The sequence below is a fragment of the Megascapheus bottae genome, chromosome 23, assembly GCF_031878675.1.
Source record: "Megascapheus bottae isolate mThoBot1 chromosome 23, mThoBot2.hap1, whole genome shotgun sequence".
NCBI lineage: Eukaryota > Metazoa > Chordata > Mammalia > Rodentia > Geomyidae > Megascapheus > Megascapheus bottae.
This window is the reverse complement of record NC_143531.1, coordinates 20,090,943-20,108,516: the sequence shown is the minus strand read 5'-3', so window position 1 is coordinate 20,108,516 and position 17,574 is coordinate 20,090,943. Positions and strand designations below refer to the sequence as shown.

The window sequence follows — 17,574 nt, the reverse complement described above, 5'->3', positions numbered from 1 at the left end:
ATTTTTGGAGCAAATAGCAAGATAAAATCAGAAATATAATTTGATCTTGAAGAGAATATGTGGAACATACACTGTACTAGAATATGTAGGTTATGGGATGGCTGTGGGTATGAAAGAAAGTCAAGCATCATGCTAAAGATAGATTGACTCTTGAATGTCTCCCAAAGGATGATGGAAAATGGTGGGATTTTAATATGTGTATGTTAGTGAAGGGAAGCAAGGTCACTAGGAATGTCTTTTTTTTTTTTTTGCCAATCCTGGGACTTGAACTCAGGGCTTAGGAACTGTCCATGAGCCTCTTTGTGCTCCAGGCTAGCACTCCTACCACTTGAGTCACATTGCCATTTCCAGCTTTTTCTGAATAGTTTATTCTAACTAAGAGCTTCATGGACTTTCCTTCTGGCCTGGCTTCGAACCACGATCCTCAGATCCCAGCCTACTGAGTAGTTAGGATTACAGGCATGGGCCAGTGGTAGAATGCCTCGGAGTGGAAAAGCTAACAGAGGTGGAGGCCCTGAGTTCACACTCTACTACCAGCACACACACACACACAAATAAAAGAAACGGTGAGGCACTACAATATATCCTGTGTCGTGAAATAAAGAGAGAAAGAATGAAATGCGTTCAGTGTAAATACGCAGAAACCGAAAGGATGTACAGCTAAACCTACCATTGTAGCTGCCCTGGGGAAGAGGAGAGAGGACCGAAAGTCACTGGAAACTTCAATCCTATTGGTAATATTTCCAAAATTTCTAAAAAGAACATAATGGAGAATGCAGTCAGGAGTCTAAGATATATCTTACAAAATGAAGATGAGTGAGGAAAGGGATAGGGATGGCGGGGAGAGAGTGTGTTGAAGGGATGATCCTGACCAAGACATGCTGTACTCATAAACTGCCTTGTTAAATGGCAATTCCTTTGTACACTTAATAAAAAGAAAAAGAATGACAACAACAAAATAGAACTCTATACTCCAAAAACAAGTACAAGATAATAATAAATAAAATATTTTTTTGGGGGGGGTTGTTTTTGTTTTACCAGTCCTGGGGCCTGAACTCAGGGGCTGGGCACTGCTCCTGAGCTTCTTTTTGCTCAAGGCTAACACTGAGCCACAGCACAACTTCTGGATTTTTCTGTTTATGTAGTAACCAAAGAATCGAACCCAGGGCTTCATGAACGCTAGGAAAACACTCTACCACTAGGCCAAACTCCCAGCCCCCAAATATTGTATTTCCTAAGTAGCTCATATGTATTTGAGAAAAAGAAATAAGTAGGTCATAAAGTATATTTAGACTAGAACATACTTTTTTTTTTTTCTGGTCATGGGACTTGAACTCGGCCTGGGCACTGTCCATGAGCTCTTCAGCTCAAGGCTAATGCTCTCCTACTTTTGAACCACAGCACCACTTTTGGTTTTCTGGTGGTTAATTGGAGATACAAGTCTCACAGACTTTTGTGCCTAGGCTTTGAACCGCAACCTTCAGTTCTTTTCTTGAGTATCTAGGATTACAGGGGAGAGCCACCAGCACCCAGCTAGAACATACTTTTTCAGGGAAAGATTTGTTTGGGGCACACACTGAAAAGGGTGATTTAGCATCACCTCCCTCTTAGCTATCAAATAAAAAGCACATTGACCACAATAAGTGAGACTATTTTCTGCAAGTATGTGCGGCAGCATATTTCTTTAGGTAAATAATGATCACTGATGGCTAAGGATGAAGCTCAGAGCTAGCCTGTGTCTGGTCTTCACAAAGCCCTGGGTTCAATCCTCACTACAGAAATCCTCAGTAACAACTGGCTTCGAGGGGGCTGTTTATTTATTCCCAGTACAGAAAACGTAAGCGGCCGGGAGTTTGGCCTAGTGGTAGACTGCTTGCCTAGCATGCATGAAGACCCGGGTTTGATTCCTCAGTACCACATACATAGCAAAAAAAGCCTGAAGTGGTGCTGAGGCTCAACTGGTAGAGCTCTAGCCTTGATAAAGACCAAGGACAGTGCTCAGGCCCTGAGCCCAAGCCCAAGACTGGCAAAAAACAAAATAAAACAAAAACAACAACAAAAAAAGAAAACGTAAGCATGTTAATCATTCTTTATCACATAATCCTTTCATTTAAGAGCCAAGCACAAAACTTGCATTAATTGTCCTCCAGGCATCTGACCTTGAACAAAGACCTTGAGCTTGTGTTGACATCAGACCTAGGGACACTTTTGCTAGGGTCTCCAAGTTGACCTTAATGCCAGTGGCTTATCAGCTAAATCTTCTGCTTGTCACTAATAGGCCTAGGAGAAAGAGAGGGAGTATGTGAGTGTGTGAGTGAGTATGAGTGTGTGTGTGTGTGTGTGTGTGTGTGTGTGTGTGTGTGTGTGTGTGTCTCATTATGGTTTTTTTTTTTCCTGTCTCCTTAGAGCACTGAACACTTCAGTAAGTTTAGATTAGGGTCCAGGAAGCTACAGTCAAAATCCTTCCAGGGTGAACAAACGAAGTGCTTCCTTCTCCTCCATCTCCTCCTCCATCACCTTGCAGAAGGACTTGCCCTTTAGTTTTACAACTGAGTGCTGCTCTCTTAGAACAGAAGTATGAAGGAAAAGAGAATAAATTCTATGAAAATACAACAGGCACAACTCCTAACAATGGTTGCATTTAGTAATGTGCAAGCAAGTGGATTTCCTGCTAAACCACATTCAGTGTTCTTGGTCTTGGTTTGGTTTTGGTGCTCCGGCTTGTACCAGGGCCTTGACATCGCCTTGTATTCTACCACTGAGCCTTACCCCAGCCCTACCAAGGCCTCTACTTATCTATTTCAGAAAGTGTTTCAGTTATGGTTTATACAAGTCTTACCCTTCAGCTGTGCAGAACTCAATGATGTTTAGTAAACTTGCCAAACTACAAATTACTTTCATAACATTTCCCTCCCTCCCTCCTTCCCGCCCTCCCGATATCCCTTTCTCTGTCCTTTTCTGCCTTCCATTCTTTCTGTCATTGCTGTCATTTCTCCTTATACAGTCTTGACTATCCATTCCACTCAAGATTTTCCTGCTTCTAACTCTTGAATGCTGAGGTCGGACACATGTGTTACTATGCCTGGCTCCAGAAACCTTTTTTACATAGTCCCTTTCCTACCATAGGAGCTGTCAACTGCAGTTTGTTTATTAAAGTACATGTTGGTACTGGGGCTTGAACTCAGAGCCTGGGAGCTGTTTTGAATGGGGTTTTTGTTGTTGTTGTTTCTTTTTCTCAAGGCTAGCAATGTACCACTTGAGCCACAGCTCCACTTCTAGCTTTGTGGTGATTAAAGAGTTTCATGCTCAGGTTCCATTTCACATCTTCTAAGAAAATTGCTTGTCTTTATCTTTAAACATATCACAGAAGTTTGCTTTTGGGTATTAACAGGCAACATCAAAATTACTTTGTAGGATCTGATTCTAGCAACAACTGTGACTTCTACGTAAGCTTGTAGAGAACATTTTCCTCTGACAGGTCATTAGATGAAAAGATATTCCCAAAGTGTGTCTTGTACTTTAACTGTGAGTTCAGCATACTCCTATTAGTAAGGATAATGTGTTTCAATCCAGAAAAAAAGAAAAGATAACCCTCATCCCCTTTGTGTAAGAATTAGTCTGAATTCTAGCTACTCAGGAAGCTCAGATCTGAGGATCATGATTCAAAGCCAGCCTGGGCAGGAAAGTTTGTGAGACTCTTATCCCTAATTAACCATCAGAAAGCTGGAAGTGGAACCTGTGGCTCAAATGCAGTATGCTAGCCTGAGCAAAAAAAAAAAAAACAAAAAGCTCAGAGACAGCACATATGCCCTAAGTTCAAGCTCTAAGGCTGACACATACACATACAAAAACAATAACACCTTAGAGTGGAATTAAATATTTGGCTGATCTACGTAAGCCATGCTGGTCCCCGTAGGAGATACAGGCAGCTACATTTCTACATGTGGGACTTCAGGTCAGAGCTAGTGATGTCATTTGTGTCAGGGAGGTAAAGGAAAGTTGCCAACCTAAGTACCAACTCAACACCATCAGGAGGACTGAAGCCAGCCTGGGCAGAACAAATTTGTTCCATCTTCAAAAAGCCAGCCAAAGAGCTGGGCTAGAGGCATGGCTCAAGTAGTAGAATGCCAATTGAGTGAGAACGAGGCCTTTTCTTTTTTTTCTAACCTCAGTACTGGCCCCCAGTTATTAAAGATAAATCATTTATTCTAATCTATTGCTTATCTAATACATAGCTAATACACTAGAAAGATATCAAGATAGATACAGGATAATACAAGATAAATACAAGATAACTCCATAGCAAAGGAGTTAGGGAAGGGGAGCTATCAGAGAGGAAATTTCAAGCCATACATCTCTGGGATTCTGACGCAGTCCTCTTCTTCTAACCTTCTTTAGGATAATCACATTACATGAATAGTGGCAGCCGTGTGTATTTTCCAGAGTGAGGGAAGAAGAAGGAAGATTTGAAGAGCAGTGTGGGAGGGGAGGGGAGGGGTTGTCTATGGTTTGGCTTTAGGATGCCAATGGATGTATGTCCTCTCTTTCTTTGCTTCCAGCCACCGTAAGTGAACACCAAGACATTCTGCCCCCACTAAAGTCTGCAAAGCAACGACCAGAGATTGAGCTCTCCAAATGAGCCAAAGGAAACATCTCTCCTCTTTGAAGTTGATTATCTCAGGTATTTTGTTACAGTAATGGAACCCTGACTGACACAGGCCAGGAATCAGGGAAGAAAGGAAGTCAGTTTAGACAAGTGTGTGGAAATATACATTATTATGGCACAGCTGTTTACTGTTACTATTCCATCTTTATTTTCCTTTGACAGGGGCTTGCTATGTTGCCTGAACTGGCCTCAAAGTCCTAGGTTTGAGGAATTCTTCTACCACGGGCGCCTGCATATCTGAAGCTACAAGTATGTACCAGCATGCCCCACGCCCGCCTTGTAATCCTCTCTTGTGTAGCAAGTATGGTGTAATAGACATGTAAGTGACACAATAAATGAACAAACCATAGTCTTTTAGTTCTCTCCTGTCTGTGGAACATGGCATTGTGGGTCTCAAATGGAAACCAGTCATATTTACTTTTAGACTATCTAACATTTACATTCTCTGCAATTTCAGAACACTCTCCTGATCCCTGCATGGAGATAGGAAAGAAAATGTATATAACCCATATTCCTTTCTTTAACAGTGTGAAAAGCCCATCACACGTTGCTTCTTTACTTCTCTCTCTTAAGTCTTTCCGGAACTTGTGAAGATAAAGGCCAACGCTACAAATCCTGTAAGTCTCCTATGAAAAACCGACTTTGCTCATAAGATTCTGCCATTGGCTGTGGGAGGCGGGGCTCTAGGTGCATGCTGTGTGATTTACAACTACAACTAAGACACTTGCAATTCCAGGAATTTATAAAAGAAGGACATTCCAAGCATGTCTTTGCAGGCATAGGTCTAATCAGAGCAATTTGGTTTACTTTAGAATTTAAGCTGCTTACTGGAACAGAAACCAAAAGAAATGTCCTTCCTTAGAGAGAATAAAATTAGAAGCCATTCTCCTTGATTTTGGTGCTACTGCTATTACAAATGAGCACGGATGCTGTGCCAAGTAAAGTTCCAAGAGTCCCTCATAAATAAACTCGCCCACTTGGTTCATAGGCCAGCTCCAGGAGGCAGGGATTATTTATTACCCCCAGAAGCTCCCAGGTAACCTTTACTTAGAAATCCATGGAGTCACCAGGTCCTTAGGGGGTTATCTGTAGAGCAGGACAGGAAACTACCTTCCAGGGTCAAATGAGACAGTGGGGAGGAACCAAGGTGATAAGTTTTCCCTGAGCTTTCTCATCATCCTCATCATCCACCTCTCCCACTCCTGGGCAGGAGGGCAAGGCCAATCTGTGTCCCTTCCTTCATGCCCACTGCCCAGTGCCAGGGGAGAAATCAGAAATCACTAGAAAAGAGATTCAATGTCTTTTCTTTTGGCAGATTACTTTTTTGGGGGGAAATTATTGACATGCACTGGAGAACATTTGGTACATGCAGGGTACCAGGGCAGGCTTCGTATTCTCCTCCTCCTCTTCCTCCTCCTCCTCCTCCTCCTCCCCCTCCCCCCTCCTCCTCCTCCTCCTCCTTCTCCTCTTCCTCCTCCTCTTCCTCCTCTTGCTCCTCCTCTTCTTTCTTTTCCTTTCTTCCTTCCTTCCTTCCTTCCTTTCTTCCTTCCTTCCCTCCCTCCTTTTCTTCTTCCTTCCCTTTTTTCCTTTCTTCTTTATTTCATTCTATTTTTAAATACTAAAATAGGTCAATGCTAAACAAAATCATAATTAAAATTTTAGGACAACTCTGTATTTAAAACCAATAATAATAAAATTAATTTTAAAAGCTTAAGACCCGTTTAACTTAGTTTGTCTGAAAAATGACTCACATGTGAAATGACAGAAATCTTGTGATTTTTTTTTAATAAACAGAATTTGTCTTGAAAATCCCATGAACTACAGCTTCACTGTGTGGTCCAAGTAAGCAGCAATCACTCACAGGGGACGACTTTGCTGCCTCCAAATCTGTCCTGCTTCCCCTCTTCCTCCTTGCAAAATAGATCATCCTAGGAGAAAAATTTGTCTGTTTCGTTAACTTCTACAGCCCAGCCCAGCCTTTCAGAGTAGCACCTAGCAAACAGTCGTGGCCATTCAATATTTGCACGGGGAATGAAAGAATGCATGACTCACCTGAGAAATCATTTGAGAGGTGTCCCCTCCTTTCCTCCCTCTCAGATGACTGAATAGTTCACTGGCCATTCTGGCCTCCAACCATACTCATGCTATCCAATAAAATTTACTTTCATATTAGAAGTTTCATTTAGACCCAATCTGAAATCTGTTAGGAATTAGCTATGGTAGACAAGTGGAGAGAAGATGAATTTCTAGAGCCTGAGGTTTATCCCTGAAGGCCAGGGAGGCAGGAAAGCAGGAGTACTGCATCTGCTGGCTCGTGCTCTCTGTCTGAAGACTTGAGGTTCTGGAGTGCCCTCTGTTCTCAGGACTGCTCAAGGTAAATCTGTATCTGCAGAGGTGCCAGACACCCATCAATACAGACACAGGCTTAGGTGCCTTATTGCCTTATTCAGGCAGTTCCCTGACTTCGGGAGAAAAGAAAAAAACAAACCACTGTTTAAGCAGTTTAAGAGTGTAGAGAGAAGAGTTTCATTCTTCTTTATTTGCCCTTCATCTTTTTGGTGCCATTCCTGGGGCTTAACCTCAGGACTGGGGGCTATCCCTGAGATTTATTGCTCAAGGGTGATGAGCCTTGAGTCACAGCTCCATTTTCAGCTTTTTGATGGTTAGAGTCCCATAGACTTTTGGCCCCACATTGGCTTCGAACCATGATCTTCAGATCCCAGCTTGCTGAGCAGCTAGGATTACAGGCATGAAGCACCAGCACCTGACATGTAAGTTTTCATCATTTAAATGTGTCATCTCGTCTTATTCCTTTGGCCTCAAATTCTCACCAGTTTCGAGGCTGGCATTAGGCAGGAAGATAAAATCTTAAAACAAAAATATTTTCTGGAAGCTTGTAAAAGGGAAACCACTGAAGCTAGACAACCTCACCGAGCAGTCAGGGATTTATCACCATGAGTGCGCAATACACCATGCCTGAAGAGATTTAAGTCTTTCACCATTTCATTTCTCTGCTTCAGTGACTAGCTCTGAGAAGCAATAGATAAATTAAATAAATCCCTACAATAATGTGTGTTAACACATGTCAGGAAGAAAGTATTGTTTTTCCTTGAAGTTTCTGAAAGTAAATGTTAAGATGAAAAAACAAAGTTAATATGACATAATCAGGTTGCTTGAAAGGGGATGAGGGAAAAGGAGGAGGGGCATGAGGATGGCATGCTGGGAGGTCAGAGGAGACTGGATCTCTCATCCACTAGAAGGAAGATAGAGGAAGGCGGGTAACCCAGTGGGTACTGTAAGGGCTGGAGGCAGTGCATGGTTCTTGCCTGATGTTGTCAGAGTAGCAAAGTCATTCTCTGAGCAGGAAGGTGTGGAGGAGGAGACAGTGGGGCCAAGGGGAACGCATGCACAGCAGAGCTGTGCACAAAGGAAGGATGAGGGGGCAGAGACGCAGGATCCTTCTGTGGTGTGAGGCTGTTGGCCAGCCTTGTGCTACTCAGCTTGGCTGTGTGGTTTTCCTGCTGTGCCCAGCTGCTAGGACAGACCTCCTTTGTGCCTGAAGCTTCTCAGAAGAAGCAGCTCAGCTGTGGTGCAGGTGGGCTGGCTTTAGATGGAGGTGGAATCTCAAGGCAGTAGGTATGAGCTTTGTTATTCTAAAATTATAAAATGGGGCCTAGATTGGCCTAGTGGTAGAGTACTTGTCTAGTATGCGCGAAGACCCAGGTTCGATTCCTCGGTACCACATACATTAAAAAAAAAAGCCGGAAGTGGTGCTGTGGCTCAAATGGTAGAGCTCTAGCCTTGAGAAAACCCAAGGACAGTGCTTAGACCCTGAGTTCAAGGCCCAGGACTGGCAAAAATAATATTATAAAATGTCTTCTTTAATTTTTGAGGTAGGTAGGGTCTCCCTTTATTCCTAGGCCACCCAGAACTACAATCCTCCCACCTGTGCCCCTGCTGTGGCTCAGATGACAAGCATGTGTCACCATGACTCGAGATCTTGTCCTTGTCAGAGTGAGTGGTTTCCCGGTGTGTCTTTCTCATCATTATCTTTCCTACCCTTAAGGCTCAGACCTACAGGGGTCATTAATGAATAGTTAATGTATCTTTCTTACAAAAAGGAATTTATTTATTACTTTGTTGGTTATTCTTGGCCTCCCTTCCACTGCCTTAAATGTATAACTGATGAATCCGATCCATCTACTTACAAATTATATGTTATAAAGCCATAATCACTTTTTCCTTTAATAGAAACAAAATAATATGGCCAAAAAGTAATTACATTCCCCTTTCTTGAGCATTCATTAAAAGAGTTCATCACAGTACCAATCAAACATGAAAACATCTTTTGTTAATGTCACTCAGGTACTTAAAATTAGCTCATTCTTCTTGGTGTAAATATGGGAGGAAAATAAAGTAGATTAAGTTTTTCCACGAGACGAAGTGACTTCCCAAAGCAACCTAGGCAAGCTCAGGGTTCTGAATACCACGACCACTCACCATGCTTAGCCATAGCTGAGCTGCTGCTTCTGAGAAGCTTCTGGGCACAGAGGAGGAGAGTGACACTGTGTACTGAGCAGGATGGCTGACAAGTGGTAGAAGTGGTAAACATACCATTAACTTATAGCCAACACTTTCTTGTATGTAGGTTTAACTATAAACAGGAGAACGGATGGAATGGCTTGTAGTCCTTTTCCACGACTCTGAAACTAATGAATGCCTGCCCACAGAGCACACCAGACAGGGTAGGCCCAGAGTCAGGAGTTCTCCAGAGGGCGGTGTTCCAGGTAAGGAAGCAGTGAGTCAACACTTCTTCGCTGATTTTGTACAATGCACATTCCCAAAAGATGAGAAGGCATTCCTGTTGTCATAAGAAAGCTTTCATTGACGATGTACTTGTTTACAGGGAAGAAACTAGCTTTGAATGCCCTTGCTCCCTGTTGCTAGTTCCATGGTTTGGGGGAAGTCCGCATCTGCTTTGCCTGTCTCATTAGATACCAAACCCATGCGAGTTGTTATGAAAATCAATGAGCTCCTTCATGTACCCTCGCAGCCTGTGACTGGGCACATACTAAATGACAGAAGCAGAGCTATTAATGTCAATAATTAATTAAAAAGAATAAAGGGCTGACATGTAAAGATGATCTCACTATCCTGATGATGTTTTTTTTTATCTTAAATGGAATTCTTTGAATTTGATAGTAGTGTAACAAGTTTTACTAAATTAGTATAATTTGCTGGGCTTTGGGCGAAGCTTGATCTCACAAATAGGAAGATAGCTAGTGGATCAAGGACACAAATGTGGACTTCTGCCAATAACCATAAACATTCTTATAGTAATAGCTAACTATAGAATGCTCACTATATAGTAGATATAATAAACACTATATATATATTTATTGTCAATTCAAAACAGCCCTATGAAATAGGGATGGTTATAGACAAGAGATCACAGATGAGGGGAATTTAAGGAGCTTGTACAGCAACTCCAGATAATGTACCTGCTTATTATCAGGATGTGGGTTGTGGCCTTTGGATTCCAGAGGCCATATCCTTAACCATTATGCCATAGGGGTGTTAGGTTTCTAAAAACATCCAATAGCAGCATGTAGTTACCGACCACTTACCAGCTAGCTGTGAGTTGCTAAGGATACACAGGAGCATAAATCAGACCTGGCTTCTGTTCTCCAGGGTGGGGTGGGGTATCCCTAGTCTAGAGGGGAAAACCAATGTTAATCACATAATTACAGAACATAAACCTATGAGCTGTGATCAATGGTAGGGAAAAATTACAGGTGTTTAGTAAGGAATGTATAATGTATACCAAGTTATTTGAGAATATACACCATACACAAGGCACAGCAGTAATCCTGCCTTTGGCAGGTGGAAGTGAGGTTTAGAGAAAGCATCTCCGGAAGCTGAGCTGGGGAAGTAAAAGCTCAGGACAACAGAGCCAAAGGGAAATGGTGGGAATGGAGAGCTGAGGTTGGCAGTCTGGGTTGGAGCGAGAATGATCATGACAGACAGCTTATACTGTGATAAACTTTGGATTTTTCAGGTAATGGAACATTTCAAAATAGTTCGGTGATGCTGTAGAAGAAAGACAAGGGTAAACTTCATAGGTTCTTCTGATGGAAAGAACTCCAAAGGCTAATCTTTGCCCTTTTCTTTAAAAATCTTCCACCTCTGATACTCATTAAGTGGAAACTTAGGTTTTTCCAAGCATGGGATGGGGGAAGTTATGGTTACTTTCCTTTCTCCTGCCCATTGCCTGTCTTTTTCTGCCCCGATGTTCTGAATTTGGAGTTTCATGACGTTTCCAAGAATTTGACTCCTTTGGTAGACCTAGAGATGGACTGCATGACCTACTTCAACCCGGAAAGTAGACTGGCTCTGAGCCCGAGTTTTCTGTTCAGGAAAATGAATCTCAATATTCCTCCTGGGGGTGCTAGGACAAGAGGTTCTATCTTATTCCGCAAGAAGGGTCATTTCATTTGTGACATTAGCTCTAGTGCTTGATGGGCAGTTGTGTGTAGTAGAGGTTCAACTATATTCCTTTTATTGTTTAGCTAAATCATGCCTTTCCTTGGAATTTGTTAAGTCATGATAATAATTACTATTGCCTTTCTTTCTGATCTAGTATTATCCATGTTTCTATGGTACTTGATTTCCTTTATAAAGAATATATGCTGTGGGCTGGGAGTTTGGCCTTGTGGTTAAAGTGCTTGCCTAGCATGCATGAAGACCCGGGTTCGATTCCTCGGTACCACATACATAGAAAAAAGCCGGAAGTGGTGCTGAGGCTCAAGTGGCAGAGCTCTAACCTTGAGAAAGTCCAAGGACAGGGCTCAGGCCCTGAGCTCAAGCCCAGGACTGGCAAAAAAAAAAAAAAAGAATATATGCTGTTTTAATGTGCCTTTCTTGAAAAGAAAAAAAAACAATATAACAAATGAAATGCTGTTTTCTCCATTTTTCATAGCTCTTAAATAAGCAAGTGGAAAGGAACTGGAAAGATTAGTATACTATAATCTGGCAAGACCATGAACAACCTAAAAGAACACCAACCACCAAATGAAAGAATAAGTAGTATAGTTCTCCAAGTATCTCTATTAAATGACTGGAAAATATCATAAAATACTACAAAAGAGGAGCCAATTTTTTTGGATAAAGAATTGGTGCTGAAGGCTCATGCCTGCTATCTTAGCTACTCAGAGGCTGGGATCTGCAGATCACAGTTTAAAGCCAGCCTGGTCAGGAAAGTCTCGGATTAACCACCAAAAAGCTGGGGATAGAGTTGTGGCTCCAGTGGTAGAACACAAGCCTTGAACGAAAAAGCTCATGGACAGCTTTCAGGTCCTGAGTTCAAGTCCTAGGACGGGCACTAGCAAACATACACATACCTACTTTTATAAAGAATGTAAGAATATTCGTAAACAAAGAATAGAAGATCACTTAAGAGAACATAAAATATCTATAGAGAAATATAGTTAGGACATTAACTTGGACAAGACAAAAATAATGGAGAAGAAAGTATAGTCATCAAAATACCATACGTTTTGAAAATGTACTTTCCCTAACCACACATCTCTTATTATTTCTGTTTTAGCCTGCTCTTAGTCGAAGACTTTCCTGAGAAACACCTCACTAAAAGTGACTCATGGCTTCTACACAGGAGACCAGTGTGAGTCATTAATTACAGGAGTAGCGCAGTTCTGCTAGGAAAACTATAAGAAAAAACGATACTTAACAAGGAATAATATGATAGACAAGTAAAAATAATAAACTCATCTGTCTACTCAGCTAGTAAGTGATTTGCACCTTGCATCATTATATAAGTTTTACAGTGGAAAAATAGTCAATGGAATACAAAACAAAAAAACTTGGCCATATAAACTCAGAGTTTTACCATCTGCAATGATAATAGTTAATGAAACAGGATAGAAATGATAACCTAGGTGTTCATATTACCTATGGCAACTCGATTAGGAGTTGATGAACTTTTTTTTTCTATGAGGAGTCAGTAAACAAGTAGACTCTATGTATGATCTTTTCTGTAACTATTCAGCCCTGTCACTGATGCAAAAGCAGCCACAGACAATATAGAAACAAATGACCATGGCTGTGTTCCAGCTACATCTACTTACAAAAACACAACACTTGTCAGACTGGATTTGGCCCATGCACCATAATGTACTAACCCATGTCTGACTGCATTCTTTATTTTCTGGCCTTTTCCTTTGCCCCCTTTTTAGTATCTACATAGTCATCAAAAGGCATACTTGGTACATAACATTTGATATTGAATTATTTGGTATTACAGTGCTTCATGTGACCCATTTTTATGTCATTAATCTTTAAAACACAATTCTGAATACCAAATTCATAAATTCACCTGGACTATATGAAAATCTCCCCATTCCCACCAGAAAACAAGACAACTATGGTCTGCATCCAATGAAAGAAATGTCAATTCTGATCTATAATCCTGATGAACACTTGAGCCTGACCCTTTATAAAGAAATTAGCAGTCTCCCATCCTACTGCTGAAGTGCCAATTTGTGGAACTATTTTTGAAAGCAATATGACAACAACTAATCTTAAAGAAAGATGTAGACATCTTCACTAATATTTCAGTCCTATGTATCTATATATACTGATAGAATATATTAATGTCATAATACTATAACATTTTTATAATATTTTAATAGAAGTGTCCTGAAAGCAAGGTAACAATAACTAATCTTATAAAAATGTACAAACACCATAATTAATACTCAAGTCCTGTCTACATACCCTGATAGAATTTGTTAATATTACAATGTTATAGCACTTTTATAATCAGTAGAACTATTCTAGAAAGCCATACAACATCAACTAATCTTATAGAAATGTGCAAACACCTTAATAGTTCAGTCCTATCTAGATACCTGATAAACCATTATAAGGTCATAGCATTTTTCTAATTAAAAGTTAAAAGTAGCCTAAATAGGGACAAAGGATAAAGAATATATGCAATAGCCATACAATATAATGTCCAAGAACGGCATGAGGGCCATGTCATGGATGTTATTATTTGTAGTAAATATGGTCTGTAACGTTGCCATGAACACTGAATTAGTGAGGGCTGAGACGTCTTTCCTGAGAAGGTACAGGGTTAGGTCCTCTGACTCTCTGCCCACATTTTGTTCAGTTATCAGTATATAACGTTGTCTTATGTGTCCTTCTACTTCAGGGCACCTTGTTTGATATATATGTACATATATGCATATGCACATATAATATCTATATAGATGTATCTTGTACTTAAAGCTTATAGACATTAGATACCCTTCAGTGTTATAATGGGGCGTATTTTAAACAGTGAAAGTATAAACACAAAGCACAGAATGGGAAAGCTCATGCTACTGGGCCCACACAATGCCCTTTTTCCCAGGATGAAAGCAACACTGGAAGGCAGGCCTATCCTTGGTTGATAGCAGGTGTGAAGACATACCTAAGAGACTCATGCACTCATCTCTGCACCTAAGAGACTCATGCACTTATCTCTGCACCTAAGAGACTCATGCACTTATCTCTGCACCTAAGAGACTCATGCACTCATCTCTGCACCTAGGAGACTCATGCACTCATCTCAGACTGAGGATCCTCCCGAGTGTTGACTGATCCTGTAAACGGAGGCTTTCCCACGTCTGTAAACAGTACATTCCGTCCCGGGCAGCGTCCCTGCACACGTTGTTCCATCTGCCATTTATTCTTTTACAACACCTCAATTCCATCTTGGCTGGAATTGAGTGTGAGGGCAGGGTCACAACTACGGAATCCACAGCAGCTGGGATTCGGATCTATGCAGATATACCGCAATGTACATCGATCTTAAAAAACAACAACAACAAAGCAGGAGAAGAAAGCAAGTTGGAAAGGGATATTACAATATTAATTCTTTAAATATACTTATCCATCATTTTAGGGATATGAACCTATGTCATAAAATATAAAAATATAAAAGCATTCAGGGAATGTTATAGACCAAGCTTAGAAAAAGCTACCAACAGTATGAGTTCATAGAAAAGAAAGCTAATGGCTCAAAGGGCAACATAGATGGAAAGTTTCTTGAATGCTGTACCTGCCTTTTAGACCTTCAAGGAATTATATTCTATTGCATCCAAAAACCATGTATACAGTACCCAAACACAGAAGGTAAGATTTTTGTTAAAGAATCCTCAAATTGCCAGTACAAAACTGGTTAATCTCCCTCCCTTCCTCCCTCTCTCTTCCTTTCCCTCTCCTTTTCCCCTTCTCTCATGACATTTGTAGGACTTGAACTTAAGGCTTCATACTTTCCTTTAGTTTTTTTTTTGTTGTTGTTGTTCAAGGCTGGTGCTCTACTACTTGAGCCATAGCTGCACTTCCAGCTTTTTGGTGACTGATTGGCTATGATGGCTTCACACTTGGATTCTTAGATCTCAGCCTTACAAGTGTGAACTCCCCAGCACCCGACTTTTGTCTTGGCTTCCTGATCTTGGAACTAGAATGATGCATAGCAATCTTTTGTTTTCGCTCATGTTCAATGGATAAATGCGTTGCTGTGCTTTGTAGCCATCCTTTCAGTATCTGAGATGAATGCTCTGTAAGAAGACTTTTTCACTTGTTCTTGACATGAATGAATAAAGCTTCTTATATCCTCTCAATAATATTCCACATTCCTTATGCCCCAAACTAAGTCCCTCCAAACATGTGCCATCTACCTACTTGGCTCCATTTCTTCTTGCCATTTACTCAATCCTAAGGCATTTATTTATTTACTTATTCTCCTTTCCTGCTTAGCACTTTATTTTAGGTTCCCCCTTTCTCATCGATTCTCTGTTGCCAAGGCTGGTCTAATCTTATCTTCCCACTAAAACTGTACATTAGTCTTCCATTTCCTATGACCTATAGCCCCAAATAGTTGGAATTCAAGAAAAACAACAGAAAATCCCTTCAGGCTCTCTGCCTGCCTTTTCCCCAGACACATTCTACATTCTATTGTCCAAACCAGGTCTATATATGGCACATTCTCTTCTTGTCCACATCTTCTCCTCTTTGGGTGTCCTACGTCATATACCCCTTAATGACACCTAGAGTCCATCGTGACTGCTCAGAACACACATAATTCCTCATGACTTCAACCCCAGCACAGCTGTAATTACCTGTTTTCTTCTTGTTGTGCTTATAATACAGAGGCAATTATGACTCTTGGCTTATGCACTGAATTCCAGTGACAGCTAAAATGTCCCGGACCCAAAGTGCTTAAAGCCATGACCCTGCCTGCCTTCCTTCCTTCCTTCGTTTTTTTCCTTCCTTCCCTTTCCTTTCTTCTTTTCTTCCTTCCTTCGTTTTTTCCTTCCTTCCCTTTCCTTTCTTCTTTTCTTCTTCCCTTCCTTTCCTTCTTTCCTTCCTTCCTTCTCTTTCCTGCCTGCTTGTCTTTCCCTTTCCCTCCACCCCTCCTTGTTTTCCTCTTTGCTTTTCTTCCTCCCTCTGTAATCTTGTCTTTTTCTTCTTTTTACTTTGTTATGTAGGTATTCTACCATCTGAGCCATATCCCAGCCCCCACCTTTTTAAAAACAAAAATCATGCATCTTTATTATAAATTATGCAGAGGCTTTAAAACTGTTGCAAGACCACACCCAGCCCCCCCCCCACCTTTTAAAGTTACTTTTCAGGTAAGGTCTCCCTTTTCTTTCTTGGGCTGGACTGACTGTGATTCTTCTACTTCTGTCTCCTGTGTAGATGGGAGCGCAGGCTGGTTCACCTGTGCTCACCTGTAGGCTTTCTTAAATTATAGCCTGAACAACTCTCATTACTTTCTAACTGGCTTTTCCTACTTCTACTTTGCCTTTTTTTCCCACCTTTATCACCATGTATGAGTTAGAGCTAGAGTTTCTAAATATCAATTTAATTGTAGTTGTCCTTATTTAAAATTTATTAGGGATTACCTCTTTCATTTTGAATAAATTTCTAATTTTTTTGGTGGCACTGGATTTGAACTCAGGGCCTTACACTTGTTAGGCAAGTCTGCTTTGAGCTATACCTTTAGCCTTTCTAGAATCACTTGTTTTACAGAGAGCATCTTGTCCTTTTTGCCTAAGCCAGCCTTGAACTCTGATCCCCATTCTGATGCCTATCATGTAGCAAGGACTGCAAATGTACAACTCAATAGCCCTCCTCCTTCCTCTGTCCTTTTCATAGTTTACCTGGTCCTTCACCAGTGTTGGGCTGCAACCTCCAGTTGAAGTTATTTAGCCCCATTGTTGAAATACTCATCCTGTTCCTCTTCTTCTGTGTCAGAGGATCTTCATTTCCAGCTTCAGTGAGGAACATGGGACCCCATGGCCAGACCTGTGTAAGCACATTCACATTTGTGTGAAGCCAAATGTTCCGGTGTTAGCGTATCTTCCTCACTAGTCAGAATCCTTCCCATTTCCATGTATTGAACAACGATATCACACCATTTCTGCAGGGATTGTAGTATAAAACTAGTCTATAAAAGTAGTCCTAAGTGAAGGTAATGATTTAGGATTGCCATAATTCAGGTAACTTTTAGTGACTGGGTTAAGAGTAAGATAAGAATCTTATCTAGGATTTACATAGGCTACTTTATGCCCATATAGTTTTCTGAGAACTAAAGCTTCCAGTGAGTTTTTACATCTGCTCTTGAAAGTGTAGGGCATTGTATGTGCATTTGTTACCTCCATGAGGAAAAAACTCCCAATTTACCGAGCCTCATGGAGTAAAACCTAATATGTTATTTCTGTAAGAATAACCATACTGCAGAGCCTTGGCTACACCACTAAGACCTGTGAGCTTGGAAGTCTAGCCTGATGATGTTCTGCATTCTCAACAGCACTGATGACATGTGGTATGATTTTCAG

The 17,574-nt window shown here is 41.0% G+C and overlaps 1 protein-coding gene across 4 annotated transcripts in view; it reads right to left on the bottom strand.

Moving 5' to 3' along the window:
- Window positions 1–6,391: 6,391 nt before the first annotated feature.
- LOC150047395 (uncharacterized) overlaps window positions 6,392–17,574 on the bottom strand; it is a 59,453-nt gene continuing 48,270 nt past the window's right edge. For 3 of the 4 annotated variants that reach the window (XR_016539429.1, XM_090356810.1, XM_090356809.1), the window contains one exon: window positions 16,290–17,041. Coding sequence is in view for 2 of the 4 variants with exons in the window: in XM_090356810.1 (XP_090212936.1) it covers window positions 17,010–17,041 (32 nt within the window). In the remaining 2 variants the exon portion in view is untranslated. Of the gene's footprint in view, window positions 6,595–16,289; window positions 17,042–17,574 lie in introns of those variants that run through there. The other variant, XR_016539427.1, reaches the window with a different exon arrangement.